The 23,677-nt window shown below is 31.4% G+C and overlaps 1 protein-coding gene across 1 annotated transcript in view; it reads right to left on the bottom strand.

The window, feature by feature from the left end:
• LOC136845850 (neuroligin-4, X-linked-like) overlaps window positions 1–2,103 on the bottom strand; it is a 97,812-nt gene extending 95,709 nt beyond the window's left edge. Inside the window, exon 1 of the mRNA XM_067116255.1 lies at window positions 1,205–2,103. Within this exon, the coding sequence (XP_066972356.1) occupies window positions 1,205–1,652 (448 nt within the window). The 5' untranslated portion in view covers window positions 1,653–2,103. The remainder of the gene's footprint in view (window positions 1–1,204) is intronic.
• Window positions 2,104–23,677: the final 21,574 nt, after the last annotated feature.

The raw sequence follows: 23,677 nt of genomic DNA, 5'->3' as shown, positions 1-23,677 counted from the left end.
TTACTTTCTAGGTTATATTCAGCTATAAAATCTGCAGAATTTTTAAGAATATAATTCTATTGATGATGGTCTTCTCAGTCTTTCTAGATTATATTATGGTTTTATAGTCTTTCTAGATGAAATTGAGCTATGAAATCTATAGGTTTTGAAAAATGATTTCAACTAACAATGGAAAAACCTCAGGAGTGGCAACTAGTGATGGATTTTTAGTCTTTCTCGATCATATTCAGCCATAAAATATGCAGATTTACGCAAAATAAATCTACTGAAGATGATTTTCTAGTCTTTCTGTAGATGATATCATGGTTTTTTAAGTCTTTCTACGCTATATTCAGCTTTAAAATCTACGGATTTAAGAAATGTCATTCTACTTATGATGGGCTTCTTAATCTTTCTAGATTATTCTCACCTATGAAGTATGTAGGTCTTAAGAATAAAATTTAACTGAAAATGTTTTTCTAGTGTTTCTAAATTATATTTTGGTATTTCTAGTCTTTCTACGTTACAGTCTGCTACAAAATCTACAGATTTACTAAAGATAATTCTACTAGTGATGGTTTTAATCTTTCTAGATTATATTCAGCCATAAAATCTACAGATTTACGAAATATAATTCTATATATGACTATTTTTTTCTTTATATATATTATTATATATATATATATATATATATATATATATATATATATATATATATATATATATATATATATATATATATATATATATTAGCCTTTATAGATTATAATAATCAGTTATAAAATCTGCGGGTTTACTAAATATAATTCTACTAATGATATAGCTTTCCGATCTTTCTAGATTATATTCAGCTATGAAATCTACAGTTACGAAAGACAATTCTACTAACGATGGTTTTTTCAGTTTTTCTAGTTTATGCTAAGTTTTTTTAGTCTTTTTACATTATATTCAGTTGTAAAATCTACAGATTGAAGAAATATATTTTTACTAATGATATGTTATGTTTTTTCAATCTTTCTAGATTGCATTCAGCTATAAAATCTATAGGTTTAAAAAGTTATTTCAACTAATGAATTAAAAACCTCAGAACTGACTACTCATGAAGGTTTTTTCAGTCTTTCTACAGTATATTCAGCCATAAAATCTACAGATTTACGAAAGATAAATCTACCCATGATGTCAAAACCTCACAGTAGGGAAACTCGGTACCCGCATTCTTCCTTACCTCCGACGGGCACGTACAAATTGAGGTACAGGCAATCCTCGCTCTGGTGCTTGAGGGCAGGTAAGTACCGCCTCAGAGCCTGAAGCCTCCCACGGGACATCCGGCCCAGAGCGGCCGTTTCGTTGGAGATGTCCGGAAGCCTCTGCGGACACGCCGGGCCGAATTTGGTGGCCTCGTGGACGCCCACCCACTGGGAGAGGGTGCGGGTGGGGCTGAAGCGATTGGCGCCCACGGGGGGAGTGGCGTAGGGCACGCCGAGGTAGGTGGCTACCCTGAGGCCGTAGGACCTGACTTCCTGGAAGAATCCTCGCAGTTGGCCGTATTTGGTGGAGATAATGGGAGTCGGTTCTCTCTCCTCTGTCCCAAGGACACCTATGGTAGCTGCTGCCATGAGCACCATGATAATACCCCATCCCATTTTCGGCACTTTTAATCCACATAGCCGCATTTTTATATATTTTATCTTTTTTAATTTCCTTCCCCGTTTCGTCTACGTTTTGGTCTTAGTGACGTAGAGGTTACCGTCTGCGTTTCTCATCCATTAGTTTAAAACGTCTCGTTAGTTAGACGTAATTATCACTTATCTTTAATTCCTCTAATTACCAAACAGCTCATTCGACTTTTCTCTGGCACTGAAAACAATGATTAACAAACCTGGCGTGACTTTTGATCCATACATCTTCGAAATGATTTACCTTACTCTTTATTCTTTATCAGAAAGAAAGGGTTTTAATTTCCTGTTGCCTGAGGCTCAAGGATCAAACGAAGAATAGACTCCAGAGAGAACGACAATTTGCGATTTAAATATCGGAGGCTTTCACCTCCCTCCCTCAAGTCGAGAAAGCTCACGAGAACGGCTGTAACGTTCCTCCCTCCAGGACGTCAAGGACCACACTGGCGGCCCGGTGAGCAGGGAGGCTGCGGCTGCGAGAGATGCAATTGGGGGGAGGGTGCTAGATACTCAGCATCTGGGGTAAGAGGAGGGAGGGGTAGGGAGAGAGACACTCCACACTGTAAAAGGAGCAGTAAGTGATCTTATACAGAAAAGATTAATGGATGGGAGAGACGTCTTCCTTTACGGCATCGGGACAAAAGTACTGTCCCGTTCTTTCGGCGTTTGGAACTTGGGCGTTGAAACCAGGTTTTTAGAAGACATTCAGTGACCAAGACATGTTTTTTTTTTCTTTTTTACAGATGCTTAAAAGAAATTAGCGTACGGAATTCGAGGAAGGTGAGTTCATATGCATTCGTTTCCCGTAGGTAGAAGGAATTTTAATGAAAGCAGGTTTTAGAAGACATTCAATGACTGGGACATATTTTCTTTTTTTTACAGATGCTGAAAAGAAATTAGCGTACGGAATTCTCGTCTACAGTCTCAAGCACTGGAAAGGTAAGGTCATATATACATTTACTTCTCGTAGGTAGAAGGAATTTAAATCAGGTCATGGGTTTTCTGAATCCTGGCCCCCTCCTCCTCCCGTATTAATTAGAAATATTAGTACTCAAATGAATTAGAAATATGAAAATTGTATTTATATTTTCTTCATATATAAAAGTGTGGGAGAAGATTTTTTTCTAATAGCAAAAGACAGTTACGATTCAATGTCCAATAAACAGAACTGTATTTTCGTTTTACCTAGTGATTTAAAAAACACTTTCCTTTCAGCTCTTTAAATGAACTCCTTCCTCAGTTGAATTAAAAGCTTTTGAATATTCATGTTGCCTGTCCGATAACAGTTTTAAACTATCTACGATTCATTTCAGCTATTATTTCGCCTTTATAAAACACACACACACACACACACACACACACACACACACACACACACATATATATATATATATATATATATATATATATATATATATATATGTGTGTGTGTGTGTGTGTGTGTATATATATATATATCTATATATATATATATATATATATATATATATATATATATAAATATATATATATATATATATATATATATATATACACATATACACACACATGTTCTTCTTTTTCCCACTTCTACGTGGGGTCGATGTTTTTGACAGCTCTCCTCCTCCGCCTGGCTCAGTCAAACACATCGTCCTCTGACAAATGTTTGTCTCTCAGGTCTTCTTTAACTACATCCATCCACCTTCGCGTCGGTCTCCCTCTCGCTCTCCCTCCAGGAGGCACCTCCATCTGCATCACTCTCCTCCCTACATAAATCTTGTCCGTTCTCATCACATGGCCATGCCACTGCGGTCTTTTCCTGGGCCTTCTTTAATAGTTCTGCGACTTTAGTAGTTCCTCTTATTCTTTCATTCTTGAACCTGTCCGTTTTTGTTACTCCACACACAATTAATAAAAACAAAATTATTATTTTCAGTTAATTATTCTGATTTATAATTGCCTCCCTACCTTCTCGATAATCACTTATATATTTCCATACGCATAATTAAAAGTTATGAAAAGTTATGAATTTACAAGTTTGGAACAAAGTTGTAAAAGTATTTTCATCTGCAAAATGAAAAAGAATGCTGTGTATATATATATATATATATATATATATATATATATATATATATATATATATATATATATATATATATATATATATATATACATACATACATACACACATACATACACACACATGTTCAATATTCATCTAAATAAAAACAGGTTATTTTTCATTTCGTCTTTTACAACTGATCTGCGATTTTCACTATGTTATCAAAGTTACCATAAATCATTTATTCATACCAAAATAAATACTTTTCTCTCAATATATATATATATATATATATATATATATATATATATATATATATACATACTAAAAAATAAATACTTTTCTCTCAGAAAAAAAATATATATATATATATATATATATATACACACACATATTCAATATTCACCTAAATAAAAACAGGTTATTTTTCATTTCTTCTTTTATAACTGATCTGCGATTTTCACTATATTATCAGTTACCATAAATCTTTTATTCATACCAAAATAAATACCTTTCTCTCAAAATTACGAACAACAATGAACAACCTAAAGTCAGTGATTTTTTAATAATTACCCTTAATAATCAGTATAAAACTAAAAATGCATTCAATAGATTTACGTCATATCAAGCGGTAAAAAAATGAGATTAAAAACAGTCACTGTTTTACGCTCGAAAGCTTTGCAGAGTTATAAGATATTTTTGGGGTAGAAAGTATCAGTGGAGAATCCAGGTAATATAATAACTTAACTTTTAGAACTTTGTTCCAGACTTGTAAATTCATAACTTTTCGTAACTGCAATATAAGTAATTATCGAGAAGGTAGTGAGGCAATTATAAATCAGAATGATTAACAGAAAATAATAATTTTGTTTTTATTAATTATGTTACTAGGAAATGTAGATAATTATCAAGCAGCTAGAGAAACAATTATACTTCAAAATAATTAATCGGGAATAATTATTATAATTTTTTATCAATTATGTTAAAAAGAAAATAAGTATAATTTATCAAGAAAGCGGTGACGTGATTATACAGTACTTCGAATAATAATAATAATAATAATAATAATAATAATAATAATAATAATAATAATAATAATAATAATAATAATAATAATAATTTAGTTTTTTCAAACGAAAATAATAATCCTAATTTTTTAATTAATTATTTCAGTAGGAAAATTCAAATAATTATCGAGAAGTCAGTGGCGAAATTATTCGTCAGAATAATTAATCGCAATTGAAAATAAACCTTCTAAATTATTTATCAAATGAAAATACTAACCCTATTTTTTGCTATTTATGTTAATTGGAAAATAAAGATGATTATCGCAATTATGCTTTGCAATAATAAAAAAAAAGATTAATAATCCTCTTAAATTATTTTATAAAAGAAACTTTCTAATTAAGCTTCTTTATTTAAAAAAAAAGGATCGAGAGAAATATTCATATCCAGTTACCGATGAAAATCTATTTTATATTCAAATGACGTATTTTTTTTATCCCATGAGCGAAGCGATATATATTTTAACGTTTATTTTAATCTGCTGGGGACGACTGTCACTGATATTTTGTTAATAATAATAATTTTTTATTTAATAATAATAATAATAATAATAATAATAATAATAATAATAATAATAATAATAATAATAATAATAATAATAATAATAATGTTGTGGTTTTTAATTATGATCATACTTCATTTGGGTGACAATATCATTACTGGGTTTTTAGGTAAAGCATTAAATGTAATAATAATAATAATAATAATAATAATAATAATAATAATAATAATAATAATAATAATAATAATAATATTTTTGTTGTTTTTATAATAATAATAAGTCTTCATTGACGGGAGACAATATCATTACTGCATTTTTAAACAAAATGTTACATTAATAATGATAATAATAATAATAATAATAATAATAATAATAATAATAATAATAATAATAATAATAATAATTTTTTCCTGTTTTTTATTATGATATTCTTCATTGATTTCGAGTTTAAACAAAGTAATCATTTCTGTTCACAGTGACGAAATTGACTACTAATTTCCTCCCATACCTAGACGAAAAATATAAATATGATAATGGAATTCTTTCATGAACTGTTAGCAGACACTTAAAAAGACAACCCAGACTAATGAAGTAATTATTCCAGGCGACAAAAGTACCAGAAATGTTCTCATTGCCGACCTGACGTGGCCTCATATTTGCCTTATTCATTGGGATTTTAAATGTTCACCCTAAGTGGATTGGGTCGTCCCCTCATTCGTATCATACGAATGATGAGAGGAAAATTTAATCTTGTCGAAAAAATGGGGTTTTCAGTGTTCACCCTAAATTGATTGGATCTATCTAATGATGAGTGAGAGAAAAAAAAATAATTTTGTCCCTAAAAATAATGTGCCTTTTCATCATTTATATCACACAAATGATGAGAGAAAAAAATAATCTTTTATAAAAAAATGTATTTTCTCAGTATATATCATATGAAAAATGAGAGAAAAAATAATATTGTTAAAAAAATATGCCATTTCCTCTTCATATCAGACAAATGAGAGAAAAAATAATCTTGTCAGGTAAAAATGTATCTTTTTCCTCATTCATAGACGGATGATGACAGTAAAAAAAATTATTTTCTACCCCAAAACAGAAAAAAAACAGAAATAGATCTACACCTTAAATGGACTGGACCTTGCCCTCATTAGTAAAATAAAAAAAAAACATTATAAAAATATACCTTTTCCTCATTCATATCAGAGAAATTACAAAAGTAAAAAAAATAATTTTATAAAAAAAGTAAAAAAAAAAAAATCCAGAAATAGATCAAGGGTTCCTCTTGGCCCTTTGGTTTTTAAAATATTTTCATTCACGCCTTCCCAGAGATAGGTTCCAGACGTCCTGTTTGCATTCCATCACACTCGAGATTAAAAACCAACAGCTAAAATATATATCTTTTACTCGCCATTAAATTATATACTGTATTTTTCGTTTCGGGGTTTTGGGGGAATGTCGAGTGCAGAATTTATGTGTATGTGTGTGCATATATATATATATATATATATATATATATATATATATATATATATATATATATATATATATATATATATATTAGAATTATTAGAATTTGTTATTTTATGAACATTTTCATTTCTGATCTTTAGTTTTTTTCATCAAGTGTTAATATCAGCAAAGTAATAAAATAATTGTTTTAGGTAATTTCACTTCATAATCAAATATTAGGTGATATATGTATTATATGTATGTGTATATATATATATATATATATATATATATATATATATATATATATATATATATATATATTTATATATATATATATATATATATATATATATATATATATATATATATATATATATATATATATATATTATATATACAGTTTATATATACATATATATATATATATATATATATATATATATTATATATATATATTATATCCCATTTTAAAAAATTCTTTGACAAGCAATCACTATTTTAGCCCAAAAGCCCCTTCTTTCCAGAAATTCGCGTCTGTTCCTTTAGAATAAAAAACAAGTAAAAAAATGCGCCAGTCGAATTTTCTGTACAGCATATATTCAGGGTCACCGAAAATAGACCTATCTTTCGGTGGTCTTGGTATAATGCTGTATGAGCCGCAGCCCATGAATCTTTAACCACGGCCCGGTGGTGGCATACCCTGTATTGTTGCCAGATGTACGATTTTGGCTAACTTTAACTTTAAATGAAATAAAACTACTGAGGCTAGAGGGCTGCCATTTGGTATGTTTGATGATTGGAGGATGGATGATCAACATACCAATTTGCAGCCCCCTAGCCTAAGTAGTTTTTAAGATCTGAGGGCGGACGGACAGACAATGCCGGCACAATGGTTTTCTTTTACAGAAAGCTAAAAACTATATAAAAAAAAAATCTTGCTCTCGTATCCTTTTCAATTCTCAAAGAAAAATGATTCTACTTATAAGACACCAGCAAACTGCTGTAACGTCGTGTTTATTTAAACGATTGTTATTGGTCTGCATTTGCAATAAGATGCTGAAACATATCTCACGCGGTAATAGGACGCAGAAAGAAGAGAGAGAGAGAGAGAGAGAGAGAGAGAGAGAGAGAGAGAGAGAGAGAGAGAGAGAGAGAGAGGAATATGCATAACAGTGAGCTCTGTTGTGGGTAGCTAGCAGGACCCATTCAGGTAGAACACAGGTGGTTGTGATGAGTGGATGTCAAGTCATGATTTTCTCTTATCAGTAAATGTGCCTGTTGTTAATTTTACATATAATATGCATATATATATATATATATATATATATATATATATATATATATATATACATACATACATACATACATACATACATACATACATACATACATACATACATACATTCATTTTTGACCCAGAAGTTATTCAGTCATTATACAGCATGTGCTAGATATTCATTGTATTAAGAATGATTATGGTATATAATGGAAAGTAATGTTGCTTCTAATGAAGAATGATACAGCTATGAATTAACTGAGAAATTAATGTACATCAATTTGTTTGTCGCTACAGAATGCTACAGAATTTTAGAAATTGACTGAATATCAGTTTGTTTCTCTACAGAATGCTACATAATAATGAGTCGTTAAATTCGATATCAACAATTTTCTAAAAATCAAAACACTTATTCACCAACATTATTTTTAATGTTGACATTAAAACTGATTTGTTAAATTCGATATTAACACTTTCTAAAAATTAACAAAAGTATATTCACCAACATTATGAATACGGTCTTTCTATGCAAATGCTTTACTGAAATATCCAAGCACGGTTTATTTCAACATCCCATAAACTGGTTTTATTTCCTCCCTACTTTATTCCTTGTTTTACTTTTATTATGTCTAGGCAATTGCCTCTCCTATTACCTACTTTACATTCAGGGGTGAAAATGTAAAGAGTACTTTCGGAATGAAATTGTTTTTTTTTTATTAATTATTTTTTTGTTTTTATTTTCTTTACTCGTAAGTACTTTTCCCAAGGGTAATAATAATAATAATAATAATAATAATAATAATAATAATAATAATAATAATAATAATAATAATAATAATAATAATAATGAAAGAAATTAGTGCATCAGCTGAATTGATATTGTATAGAGTCTTCTCTATTTTCCTCATAGCAAACCCCCTGCTGACCTACGACTCTTTATAGAGTAGATCCCTCTAGCATCACCAGTCTACTCCCACCCACTGCCGTGATCATACTCGGATGAATCCGGGAAAAACGTTGGCCACTTCAAGATTTTGACTTGTAACCGGAATCGACATGTACATTATCCTTATGTGTAAATAATTATACGGACTATGCTCACCATATTTGATTTACTTATACACGAAAACAGAAATCCCTGGAATTTAACTCCTGATGAATCACATTGGCGCGGTACTCCCCCGTTGTAGTAACAGAGAGAAGACTGTTATAAGGGAAATAGATCAATGCAGCTGATGCAGCGATTTCTTTCAATAGCACTTGCTTGAAAGAGGGACTATTACCAATAATAATAATAATAATAATTAACATCCTTATGCTGTTCTCATCAGCATGAAAAGGTTCTTAATCCTAATCCTAATCCTTGTCCAGGGAGTATTGTTCTTCGCAGTCTGAAATAATAATAATAATAATAATAATAATAATAATAATAATAATAATAATAATAATAATAATAATAATAATAATAATAATAAGGGTAAATAGTAATGTTTTCCAAATTTGTATTCCACAATAGCTGTGAAATATAGTAAATAGGAGCTCAGTGTAGGTTCAGGCTTATACAACACCCCATTCTCTCTCTCTCTCTCTCTCTCTCTCTCTCTCTCTCTCTCTCTCTCTCTCTCTCTCTCTCTCTCTTTCTTCTGAGCACTGGATAGTCCTCGGTATTCGCTCGTTAGCAGAGTCCAAGGATCGTTAGAGAGGAAAATCGACACCGTACGGCTAAGGGAGGAGGTAACCGGAGAGAGAGAGAGAGAGAGAGAGAGAGAGAGAGAGAGAGAGAGAGAGAGAGAGAGAGAGGATATTCACTGATCTAAAAAGGTAATGTGTTCGACCCGCAGGAAAGGTTGATCCGTCTAGGATTTTTGTAGGGGATGCTGGTCTCTCGTCCATACATAAAGATTTTTCCGGGATGTCCCTCGGGCAGTGGGTTTCTTCCTTAAGGTAAGGTCTGCTTTGATGGCGTATGGATGGTAACTCGTGGTTTTTCGGACGTAAACAAAGGATTTTAGTGGTGTTTCTTGTATTTCTTAAGGCAAAATTTTTTTGGAGATTTTATTATTTTTTCTATATTTTTCTGAAGTGTACAAAGAATTTTAGTGGTGTGTCTCATATTTCTTAAGGCAAAGTTATTTTTTTATTTAGCTTGGGATCCTTATTCGTGTTCTTAATTTTTTGGACGTTAACAAAGGATTTTAGTAATGTTTCTCGTATTCTTTAGGCAAGGTTTGTTTTATTTATATATTTTATTCTTTTTTTTTTTTTTTTTGAACGTGAACAAAGGATTTTCGTAATGTTTCTTGTATTTCTTAAGGCAAAGTTATCTTAGTATTTTTTTAGTAAATTTTGTTTAGGATCCTTATTATTTTTGTTTACTTTTCGGACGTAACAAATTTCTCTTATTTGTTTAAGGAAACGTTATGTTTTTTTTTTTGGTACATTTTGCATGGTATATATATTAATTTTCGTTTTTCTTGCTTGTGTGTAGAGAGAGAGAGAGAGAGAGAGAGAGAGAGAGAGAGAGAGAGAGAGAGAGAGAGGGGGCCGGGTTTGTCTGTCTGTTTATTACATAAGTATGAGGTTAGTTTATATATCGTTTTATATAATGACATGTAGCAAAAATTATGGCTTTCCCTAAAGCTGCGGATTCGTAAATCTGTAGCAAGTTTTGAAAAAAATCCTCAGGGCTTTTGAATTACGTTGTATTCATTTATATCTAGATATTTTTACTCTTATTTATAAGGAATATAACAGAAAACAACAACAATCGTTGATACTCTCAAAACTTTGGATATTATGTAACCCCATTTTGGGCGACGGTAAGACGTTCACTTAGAACAAATAAACATTTTCCTTAGAAAAGGAAAACACTAACATATGTAGTATTTGGTCAAGCAAGCACTTGAAAAATTTCCTTTAAAAAAGGAAAACACCAACATACAGTATGTAGCATTTGGTCAACCAAGCACTTGAAAAGAAAGAAATGAAACTGCTTTCAGAAATGTTTTCCATGTGTGACATACTTATACCCAATGTACTGTGGAAGGCAGATATATGGAAGTTATCATACCAGCAACAGCCAAAGCCAGTATAAAACGCTCCCTCACTCAAACGGAATAACACTTAATTGAAGGGCGCTGGACACCCACAGCAAATCAAAACATATAACTTCAAAACTCTAACACTTAATTTAAGGGCGTTGGACGCCCATAACAACACGAAGTTTATGATCTCAAAAGTCAAAATACCGGAGGCTTCACCAATTAAGGAGAACAATCACTTAATTTGGTACCAAGTCATCGTGGAAGCCAGATCAGGGTAGGGGCATTAAAGAACCCTTTTTGAAAAATGTGGGTATTTTAATATTGCAAGATTGCCTGTGGCATAAATGGAGTTACTAACACCTAATTATAGCCAGCACCTTATAAAGTAATTGTAGGTTGTAATTAGAACTTCTGTGTACTTATGTTTTTATATTTCTGAGAAGGGTTGTAGTACTGACTCATTGCTATGATAAGTTTTCTTAATTCCAATTGCTAATTTATGTGTGCATACTTTTTCTCGTTAACTGATGATTTTGCATTTTTAATATTCAATGTAATATGTATATATATATATATATATATATATATATATATATATATATATATATATATATATATATATATATATATATATATATATATATATATATATATATTATATATATATATATATATATATATATATATATATATTGTAAATTTGTTTGTGTCTGTGTCCGTATGTGTATATGCAGAATAACCCTGATTATACAATATCCTAAGTGATTTCATTTTACATATGATTAAAAGATATCATAGCAATATAAACTTACGTAAATATCTTTTACAAAAAAAAATAAAAATACCACTATTAAAAAACAGGAAAAAATTCAGAGATGACAGAACACAAGACTTATAATTTACACTGTCATTAACTATTAACCTTTACCCAAACAAACTGAAAACATCTAAGTAACGAGAACTTTACAGTAATTAGGTTCCGAAAACGAAACGGAATACAGTTCGCTTTGTAGTCGCGGAATAACGCCGGGGAAATGTTTATTCGAGTAATACAACGGCGTTGCATTGTAACTCAGGGCAAACAATTATTTAAACAAACAATACGTTGCTCCTCTCTTTACATCAGCTGCTTACAGTCTCTCTCTCTCTCTCTCTCTCTCTCTCTCTCTTTGCGACTCAGAAGCAGATTTTACGTGAAAGAGATTTATATATAGATACAGGGAAGATTTTAATGTGAAAGAGATTTATGTAGAATCAGAAGCAGATTTTATGTGAAAGATATTTATATAGACTCAGAAACAGATTTTATCTGAAAAAGACTTACATAGGCACAGAGGCAGGTTTTAAATGAAAAGATATATATAGACCCAGAAGCAGATTTTAGGTGAAAAAGATTTATATAAACTCAAAAGCAAATTTTATGTGAAAAAGATTTATATAGACTCAGAAGCAGATTTTATGTGATAAAGGTTTATATAGACTCAGAAGCAGATTTTATGTGAAAAAGATTTGTATAGACTCAGAAGCAGATTTTATGTGAAAGAGATCTATATGGACTCACTCAGAAACAGATTTTATGTGAAAGAGGTTTATATAGACTCAGAAGCAGATTTTATGTGAAAGAGATTTATATAGACTCATTCAGAAACAGATTTTATGTGAAAGAGACTTATATGGAATCAGAAGCAGATTTTATGTGAAAAAAATTTATGTAGACTCAGAAGCAGAGTTTATGCGAAAAAGATTTATATAGACTCAGAAACAGATTTTATGTGAAAAAGATTTATATAGACTCGGAAACAAATTTTATGTGAAAGAGATTTATATAAACTCAGAAGCAGATTTTATGTGAAAAAGATTTATATAGACTCAGAGGCAGATTTTATATGAAAAAGATTTATATAGACTCAGAAGCAGATTTTATGTGAAAGATATTTATATACTGTAGACTCAGAAACAGATTTTATGTGAAAGAGATTTATATAGACCCAGAAGCAGATTTTATGTGAAAAAGATTTATATAGACTCAGAAGTAGATTTTATGTGAAAAAGATTTGTATAGACTCAGAAGCAGATTTTATGTGAAAAGATTTGTACAAACTCAGAAGCAGATTTTTTATGAAAGAGATTTATATACAGGAGATACTGGAAAGGTTATATGTGTAAATAACTTCTGTAAGACTGTTTTGCGAATGGAAACTACAGGGAAAGTACGGTTGTTCATTCATAGCTATTATATGATGGTTTTAAGGAGACTGAAAAGTATGTTAGTATTCAGCTGTAAATTTCACAGTATCAGAGAGAGAGAGAGAGAGAGAGAGAGAGAGAGAGAGAGAGAGAGAGAGAGAGAGAGAGAGAGAGAGAGAGAGAGAGAGAGAGAGAGAAGCCAGTATAACAGTAATCAGAATGTAGCAGCTGCATAATGGCGCTTCATTTAAAACATTTAAAGAGAGAGAGAGAGAGAGAGAGAGAGAGAGAGAGAGAGAGAGAGAGATATGCAGCATCACCACCATGAATCCATCGAGAGGGAATATGCAAATTCGCTTGAAATCGAGCAAAACCTGTTCTTATCGGAAAACGTTAAGTCCTCTGCTCCATTATATTCAGCAAAATGAATCTTCGCATGATGGCCCTTTATTGTTTCAGGGAAGGAGAGAGATAGCTTCAGCACCCGGTAATCTACGTATTATACTTCAGTGGCCTTTGGTATTAAACTAGAGGAGGAGGATACAGGTGAGAGATGAACTGTATTCATAATTTCAGGTATGCGTGCATACGTAATATTTTTTATTGCAGCGTTTCACGCTCTGTAATCTCTTGATTATTCTCTGTTATTTGCTTTTGATGAAGCACTGTACATTTATTCATAGTGTTGTATATATATATATATATATTATATATATATGTGTGTGTGTATATACATATGTATGTATGTATTTGTGTATGTATAAATATATATATATTTGTGTACTGTATAGATACATAAACATATAAATAGTTATATTTGTATACTGTAAATACATAAATATACATAGTTATACATATACAAATATATATACATGTCACATATACATATATATATACATATATATATATATATATATATATATATATATATATATATATATATATATATATATATATATATATATATATATATATATATATATATATATATATATATATAATATCCTAGCTAGGCAAACAGTACAGCTCAGTGAATGAATGTACATTTAATTCATCAAAAACAAATAACAGAGAACAGTTAAGAGATTACAGAACGAGAAACGTTGCAATAAAAAACATTATGTATGCACGCACACCTGGAATTATGAATACAGTTCATCTCTCGCTTGCATCCACCTGCTCCACTTTATATATATAAATAAATAAATAAATATATATATATATATATATATATATATATATATATATATATATATATATATACATACACACTGTATATACTATATATATTTACATATATGTATAAATATGTATGTATGTATATATATATATGTATATATGTATATATACAGAGAGAGAGAGAGAGAGAGAGAGAGAGAGAGAGGAGTATACTAAGGGAAAAGTAACCGCCACTTTCTTTTATTTGATCTTGAAAGAGGAACGGAAGTTACTTGGTAGTTGGCGAGCAGTCTGTAAATAAGATATGTCAGTAGCAAGATTCCTTTTCTCGGAAATAAAAGGGAAATTTGATTAATATTTCATAGAATTTTGAGTTCGAGGAAAAATGAGACTTTTCTCGACGTCAAAAAGCAAAGTGTGGGAGTAACTTTGGTGAGAGGTAATATTCTCTTTCACAAATAAAGTTTTTCGTGTGTACTAAAACCTTTTTCATTTAATATGCTATTCTGATTCTTTATTGTTGTCTTGTATATATATATATATATATATATATATATATATATATATATATATATATATATATATATATATATATATATATATATGTATATGTATATATATGTATGTATATATGTATGTATGTATGTATGTATAATTGTGTGTGTATACGTGTACGTATAGTGAGTAGACAACTGAGAAGAGAAATGAGAATATATGTGAAATATTATGAAAGGGCCAACATCAACAAATACAACGGTATTTATTGATGACAGTTATACAGAGCAGTTGGTATATAATAGATTTTGCCTACAGTTTTGTTCTCCCGATTCAGCGGGGCTAGTGACTGATTTCTAGCGTTTCTAGGAGACTACCTTTTACTACGAAAATGGAAAATAATTTTCTATGTCTTCCATATTTTTATCTTTTTTTTAAAGAGTTCGGTAAACATTCATATGATATTGCCTTACTTTACAAGTAACAATAAATCGTAAATATTTCAGCAAATGTTTCTACATTTCTACAGACACCTTATTCCTTCCTCTCTCGGATTATTTCCAAAGGATAATTCCTCAAAAAGAAAAAAACCCTACAACAACAAGATCCAGGTCTCTGGGTTTCTGATATCCTAAGTCAGTAAGGATTGAAGAGCCAATGTATATAAGTTCGATCTGGTGTTCAGTTTGTCATAGATTTTCGCCTTTAGGTTTTACTCCCAAAGGCAGGGGATGTCTGCAAGGTCTTGAGAACCAATATATATAAGGTCGATCTGATAATCAGTTTTTGATAGATTTCCGCCTCTAAGATACCGTAGCATTTAGCCCAGAGGCAGGAAGAGGCTGGGATTGTTGGAGTACACTAGATATGAAACTCCGGTCAGCGATATTTTATGAAGGTGAAAACACTATATTGTGTCTTTTGTATATAAAGAAGACTTCCTTTTTCACATATTTTTTCCTGTTTTTCTTACGTTCTTTTCATTTCGTCAACGAAGTGAAGAATTCTACGGAAAAGGTCTCGGCTATTTTTGTTTGAGAACTTCAGTGACTTCTGATTTGATGTATGTAAATTAGGCTGTCGATTCAAGCACTGGGGCACTTTCGGCCATTCAGTGCTAAAGACAGTCAAAAGAGGGAGTTGGAGTGGTTGGACAGCGAGGTAAAGAGTTGCCTTAAGAATTATCGCTTAGAGGTGTTGGACAGCAAGATTGAAGAAAGGAAGCGGAAAGTGAGGTAAAAGGCTAAAAATGTGATGCAAAATTAAAAGGCTGGAAAAGGGAGGCAAAGGTAAAAGTGAGGAAAAAGTAAAAGGCTAAAAAAGTGAGGCAAAGGTAAAAGTGAGGGAAAAGTAAAAGGCTAAAAAAGTGAGGTAAAAGTAAAAGACAAAAAAGTGAGGTAAAAGAAAATGACAAAAAAATAAGGTAAAAGTAAAAAGCTAAAAAAGTGAGGTAAAAGTAAAAGGCTAAAAAAATGAGGTACAAGTAAAAGGCTAAAACGTGAAGTAAAAGTAAAAGGCTAAAAGGGTGAGGTAAAAGTAAAAGGATAAAAAGGTGAGGTAAAAGTAAAAGGATAAAAAAGTGAGGTAAAATGAAAAGCTAAAAGTGTATGCAGCTAGGGGCCGAAGGACGCTGCAAGCATCCTTTAGCAACGCCTAAAGTGATCCACGTGAGGCGCCCTGAGGGCACCGCACTCTGCCAGGGATATTAAATATTTGGATGTACTGTAATACCCGTCCTGCTCTCCGTAGTATTGTAATCAAACCTCCTTTTGTTTACATAATCATGTTACGCCGTCTGCAGATCAGTATCTTTCCTTTTTTAGTTTTCTGTAAAAGAAAACTATTGTGCCGGCATTGTCTGTCCGTCCGCCCTTTTTCTGTCCGCCCTCAGATCTTAAAAACTACTGAGGATAGAGGGCTGCAAATTGGTATGTTGATCATCCACCTTCTAATCATCAAACATACCAAATTGCAGCCCTCTAGCCTGAGTAGGTTTTATTTTATTTAAGGTGAAAGTTAGCCATGATCGTGCTTATGGCGACGATATAGGACGGGCCACCACCAGGCCGTGGTTAACGATTCATTGGTCGTGGTTCATACAGCATTACACCGAGACCACCGAAAGATGGATCTATTTTCGGTGGCCTTGCTTATACGCTGAAGCTGCTGTACAGATAACTCGATTGCGCCGAAGAAACGTCGGCGCATTTTCTACTTGTTTTGTGGTTGGTATTGGTAGGAAGTGTGTGTTGCTTTGATTATTAGATGAAGTGTATATATATTGCTTATATATATTATTAGATATATATATATATATATATATATATATATATATATATATATATATATATATATATATATATATATATATATATATATATATATATATGTATGTTTTATATATGAATATATGAATATATATGTATACACACCTATATATTATATATATTTATATATATAATATATATATATATATATATATATATATATATATATATATATATATATATATATATATATATATATATATATATATATATATATACACAGTTAGATATATAGCTATGGATGCAAATGTCCTTCCATTACATTCCATTACTAATAAACATGAAACACACAATTTTAATATCTTAGGATTCCTTGAACCCTGATCCCTTTCGTAAACGTGATATTCCAATAATTCACGATCCTGTGCAGGTGAAGAATGTAAACATTTACCTGCCATAACAATGGACCTCATCTTTTTCTGTAAATAAAATTCCTGATTAAATGTAAGATGAAACGCGTTTGATCCGATGCCAGCACAAAATACTCTATTTTTCTTTTCGAAATGAATGCATTAGATTATCTCTGAAGAGAGACTTTTTAATCTGACTAAGTTACGCTGCATTTTGTAAACAGGTCAGAGGACTAACAAATTTTGACTTATTCCTTTTGTATACTCACAAAGAAATTTAGGCTGTCAAGCCAAGCACTAGGGAGAATTCAGGTCATTCAGCGCTTATATAGTGAAAAGGAAATGAAGTACAAGGATCTAAAGATGGTACTGGGAGCCAACACCACAGTCACACTAATAAGTAATATCTAGAGAAGTTGGACAGTAAAACTAGATGCAAATTGGGAGGCTTAAAAGTAGGTGCAACTTGGGGCCGAAGGGGCGTTGCAGACACCCTTTAGTAATGCCTACAGAACACCACGTGAGGTGCACTGGGGCAATTTGTGATGTTCGTGGTTAGTGCCCGTCCTAAAGCTAGCTATTCGACCTAAGTTTGAATGAATACTTAAGAATAGCAGGATATGAGTATTTATAACACCATTTTTCTGTATTCCACAACTCCATGTTATCAGTGTGTACCTACAAATAAGTTACATTGCTTTTAATTACAGTGTAAGCCTTAGAGTATCAGATTCACATTTCTGAACGACCCAGTCGTTTCCCCCCCAAAAAAAACAACAGGACAAAACATGTCACGAATCGAGTGTCCAAACAGTACTTTCTTCACTCCCATCAAGAGGGAAGCCCCGAACTTCATTTCCATTTGAAACAAATATCGAGTTTTGGTTATTTAAATAACCGGAACGACAAATGAAGGTGAAACCTGACGACTGCAGGAATGAAAACCTCGGAATGCAAAGGTAATTACAGAGAAAACAAATTGCAAAATATGAAATGAACTGAGGGGACGAGCAATGGTGAACGATGAGGAATGGCAAAATAGAGTAATAGGGTATAAGGTTCTAAGACAGGCAGTACACTGTTATATGGTATGGTTTCAGAAATCTTGATTGTATTGGAAAAATATTTATTAGAGTGTGCACACAGAAGAGTAATTGGTTTGCATTGCTAAAATACTTATATAAAATTTGTAAATTGTTTGTTGGTAAGCTGATATTCATTTGGAAAAATGTTTATTAGAATGTGCACACAGAAGAGTAGTTGGTTTGCATTGCTAAAATATTTATATAAAATTTGTAAATCGATTGTTGGTAAGCTGATATTCACAGATGATATATTTCTGAAATGAAATAGGAAGTAGTTATAAGAACTTATGGATGGAACTGATAAGTATTTGTTGATAAATGTAAGAGTTGAGGGTGTTATTGTAGAATAGGTGAATTGCATGACAGATGAAGCAGGGAAAGCAAGTGAATAATATGCGAGACTTGGGAAAGCGAAGGGGTGTTTGTGGAAGCCCAAAATAAAGTGAAAAAAATGTGAATGAATTGTTGAGTGAAACATCCTTTATAGAAGTGAAGGTAAGAAAAAGTGTGGAAGTGATTGGGATGCGACGTATAATTTTTGGTATAACTGGAGTAGGATGAATGGAAAGGTGAGGAAGTTTGTGGAATAGAATAGCAAAATCACCAAAGCATATAATACGATGAGTCAGCCTTTTAATGTGGTTTGGTCGTATGGAGAGAATGAAAAGCGGTGAATTGTATATTATATAAGTAATTGCAAGGACGATAAATTCTGGAGCCATAAACATATCTACATATATATATATATATATATATATATATATATATATATATATATATATATATATATATATATATATATATATATATATATATATATATATATATATATATATATATATATATATATATATATATATATATATATATATATATATATATATATATATATATATATACATACATATATATACACATACATATATACATATATATATATATATATATATATATATATATATATATATATATATATATATATATATATATATATATATATATATATATATATATATATATTTATATATATATATATATATATATATATATATATATATATATATATATATATATATATATATATATATATATAGACACAAATAATACTTGTAAAATCATTCTGTAATCAAGGTAGAATGAGTTAATAGTTGTGCATGTTAATTTGTATCTCAGTTAATTAACTTGTCAACATGTTCCAATTGCCTGGACCATAATTAAAAAGTACTGTGCTGTTCATGATGACATTTTTAGCAAGCGAATAAAACAATATTACTAATGTTATCCAAATGGTTCACAGATTTGCCATAGAAATGATTTCTAAATTAAAATGGGTTTTGTTTCATTAAACGGAAATTTTTGCGTGAAAATGTTCTATTAGTTTGAAATAATTTGTAGATTACCTCACTGATTTGTTATTATGTAATAGTATAGCTATTGGTATAGTTGAAGGCTGAATAGCTCTATAAATATATTTCAGAGAAGTAGGTCTTTAAGTAGTCAGTTTGTCTCAGAGGCTTATCCAAGACTGGTAAAACCTTCAATATAGAAACGAACACAAAACTGAAGTATAAATCTGACTTTGGCTTTTACTCACTTGTATAGTATTTGTTTCGAAACCTCACTACGTCTCTCAAATTATTTTGGTGCAGGATCTTTAGAAATAGTTTTCGAAATATGTCCTTTCAGAGCTGGATACAATTCTCTTCTGAATTTTAATTTCACTATATTTTTTTTACGTGAATGATTTGATTTAATGCATTGATTTTATGTCCCTAAAGCATGTTTTTATACCGAGAGTTTCCAAAGTTACACAAGAGTAACTGAGGCCATTTTTGGTAAAATCCCTTCCTTGGAATCAAAAAGACTTTTCCTTAGACAGATCTCACGTCTCTTACATAAGAGTTTTCCTCGGAAACACCTGAAGGGGACAGGGCCGGGGTGGGTGGGATTCGTGGGTGGTTTGGGGAAGGAAGTACCCCTCGGTCCCAAATTTATTTACGGTCAAGGGCCAATAACATCATCCCTTTTCTGTCACGCCATATTGAAGGAGCAAACACAGTGATATATTACTGCCATCTATAGGGAAAATGGCTGGACTCGACATACCTGAGGGGACCGTTCACTCAGGTCTAAAAAATTATATAATTTCTCCTTCAACGTTTAGTCAACATGAGATTCGTTGTAAAAAATATGTGTTATGACTTCACCTTAAGTTCTTTGTTGTATAAACAAAGGAATTCTACCGTTTTTGCCATGCAGTTGTTGAAAGTATCAAAATCAGCATTGTCATTTCATAAATCCACGTAAAGATGAATTCTGTCACATTGGACACTTATAAAAACAAAGAATGTTAGCTCATGCTAAAATAGCTGCTGTTTAATTCATTGCTGTCTTATTCCTTTTTAACCTTCTGTTCGCTCCCAGAATGCCGTATGAACCTGTCCATTTTGCATTATTGTAAAAACCAAAGTTTTTCTCTCTTCTGCATGTCTTTCGTTTCGTGCTAAAATAGCTACTGTTTAATTTCTTTTAATTTTTACTTTTTAAATCTTCTGGTCGTTCCCAGAACTTTGTATTGAACCTTTTCATTTTGTATGATTATAAAAAAAAAACATGAACTTTTTCATTTTGTATAATTATATAAAAAAGATAGTTGTTTCCTGAATGTCTTTCCTTTCATGCCTAAACAATTACTCTTTAATTCCTTGTAATTTTTATTTTTATAATCTTCTATTCGTTCCCAGAACTTTGTATGAACCTTTTCATTATGTGTGATTATAAAAAAAAACATAGATTATTGGTTTATGAATGTCTTTCGTTCCATGCGAAGACAGCTGCAGTTTAATTCCATATTCTTATTATCTTTTTTAATCTTCGCTTCGTTCCCAGAACTTTGAATGAAACGTTTCATATTGCATTATTGTGAAAAAACCAAGTTTCTTTTTTTCTGAATGTCCTTCCTTTCGTGCTACAACAGCTACTGTTTAATTTCTTGTAACTTTTTTTTTCTTTTTCAATCTTCTGTTCGTTCCCAGAACTTTGTATGAACCTTTTTGTTATGTATAATTATAAAAAACAAAGATTTGTTTCTCTTCTGAATGTCTTTCCTTTCATGATAAAACAGCTACTGTTGAATTCCTTATTTTTTAATGTGTTCGTTCCCAGAACTTCGCGTGAACCTTTTCAGTGTGCATTATTGAAAAGAACGAAGGTTTTTGTAACTCCTAGAAAATATACAGTAATTGCTTGTCATTCTATTATTTTTGTTTAACTTCTGTTCGTTCCCAGATCGCCGTGCGAACCTTATAACGTCCTAACTTGACTCTCTTGCCGATTTTATGCAATTATAAAACAAAAGATTTTGGTCTCCTGAATGTATTCCCTTTCATGCTAAAATAACTAGTGTTTAATTTCTTGTGATTTTTTTTTTTTTGTTCAATCTTCTGTTGGTTCCCAGAACGTCGTACGAACCTTATAACGTCTAACTTAGCCCCTTTGTCCACTCCGTCGAAAAAGGCCAGTTCCGAGGCTTTATTCTCCATTCGGAGTTTTCCGTCGCAAATGTAAATATTCGTCCTTCTGTCTCTTAGAACGCCGAGTTGATCCCATTAACATATAAACAGCCTGGCATTCCTGCGGGCAAGACTGAGAGAGAGAGAGAGAGAGAGAGAGAGAGAGAGTCCTAAGGAAGAAGAAGGACTCATCCCCCCTCTTGAGCTCTCTGTCTCGGTCCTTCTTATGCCTCCTGGTATGCCATAGGTATGCAGGGAGGAGGCCAGTTTAATGAATAAATGCAACAGATGTGTCTTGTTCCTTGTGTGGGTGGGGGCCGCTTGGGTTGCTGCCCAAAGGTTAAATTGATACAGAGGTTGAAGAGGGGGTCAAAGTGGGTTGTCAGGAATATTGAAGGGTAGTTTATTTACATGTTGAAATATCTATTTAATGATTTGTCCCTAATGTTAATGAAAAAAATAAAAATTAATTCTCTTGCGTAGATTTAATTATTATTATTATTATTATATTATTATTATTATTATTATTATTATTATTATTATTATTATTATTATTATTATTATTAAACTACTTTTCTCCGAATTTGATATCTGAACATGTGAAAATATATAAATAAGGTTAAAATCTGGATTGTAATATTATAAATGTCAATCGTGCATTCTAGTTTAATGATCTCTCTCTCTCTCTCTCTCTCTCTCTCTCTCTCTCTCTCTCTCTCTCTCTCTCTCTCTCTCTCTCTCTATATATATATATATATATATATATATATATATATATATATATATATATATATATATATATATATATATATATATATATATATATATATATATATATATATATATATATATATATGTATATATATATATATATATATATATATATATATATATATATATATATATAAATATATACACACATATGTATATATATATATATATATAATATATACATACACATATATATATGAATGTATGTATGTATACATATATAAAGTGGAGGATTACCGAGATATTTCATTATGTGAAAAATAATTACTTTTGCAAAATCAAGTCTAAAGGTTCACCTCACTCTTCATGATATTGTTATTAAAAAACCCAGAAAATCATTTTAAAAAGATTTACCAGTCTTCTGAGCTTAGTATTTCTCTCTCTCTCTCTCTCTCTCTCTCTCTCTCTCTCTCTCTCTCTCTCTCTCTCTCTCGTACTCCTTCTCCTCGGCTTGCCAAATGAAAAGACCCAGAAACCGTCATAACAACAATTTCAAGATCCTGAGCCCTTTGACACCTGACGCCAGCAAGCCCCTAACAGCCACGGCCTCGTAAGGTCGATCTCAGGGAAGATTTCCATGGGATTTCCGCCCTCAGGGGAACCTGGCCTCTAATCCGAGGACACGAATTGGCTGACGTGGTCGGTGGGACTCCCCCAGGAGGCGAAGAAGGTCCAGTCAGCGATATTTTATAAAGGGGGGAAGGGGCCACCATCACCAGGCCACTGTTTTGTG

The sequence above is a fragment of the Macrobrachium rosenbergii genome, chromosome 14, assembly GCF_040412425.1.
Source record: "Macrobrachium rosenbergii isolate ZJJX-2024 chromosome 14, ASM4041242v1, whole genome shotgun sequence".
Classification (NCBI taxonomy): Eukaryota; Metazoa; Arthropoda; class Malacostraca; order Decapoda; family Palaemonidae; genus Macrobrachium; species Macrobrachium rosenbergii.
Note: the sequence above shows the minus strand (reverse complement) of the source record. Positions and strands in the feature narration are given on the sequence as shown.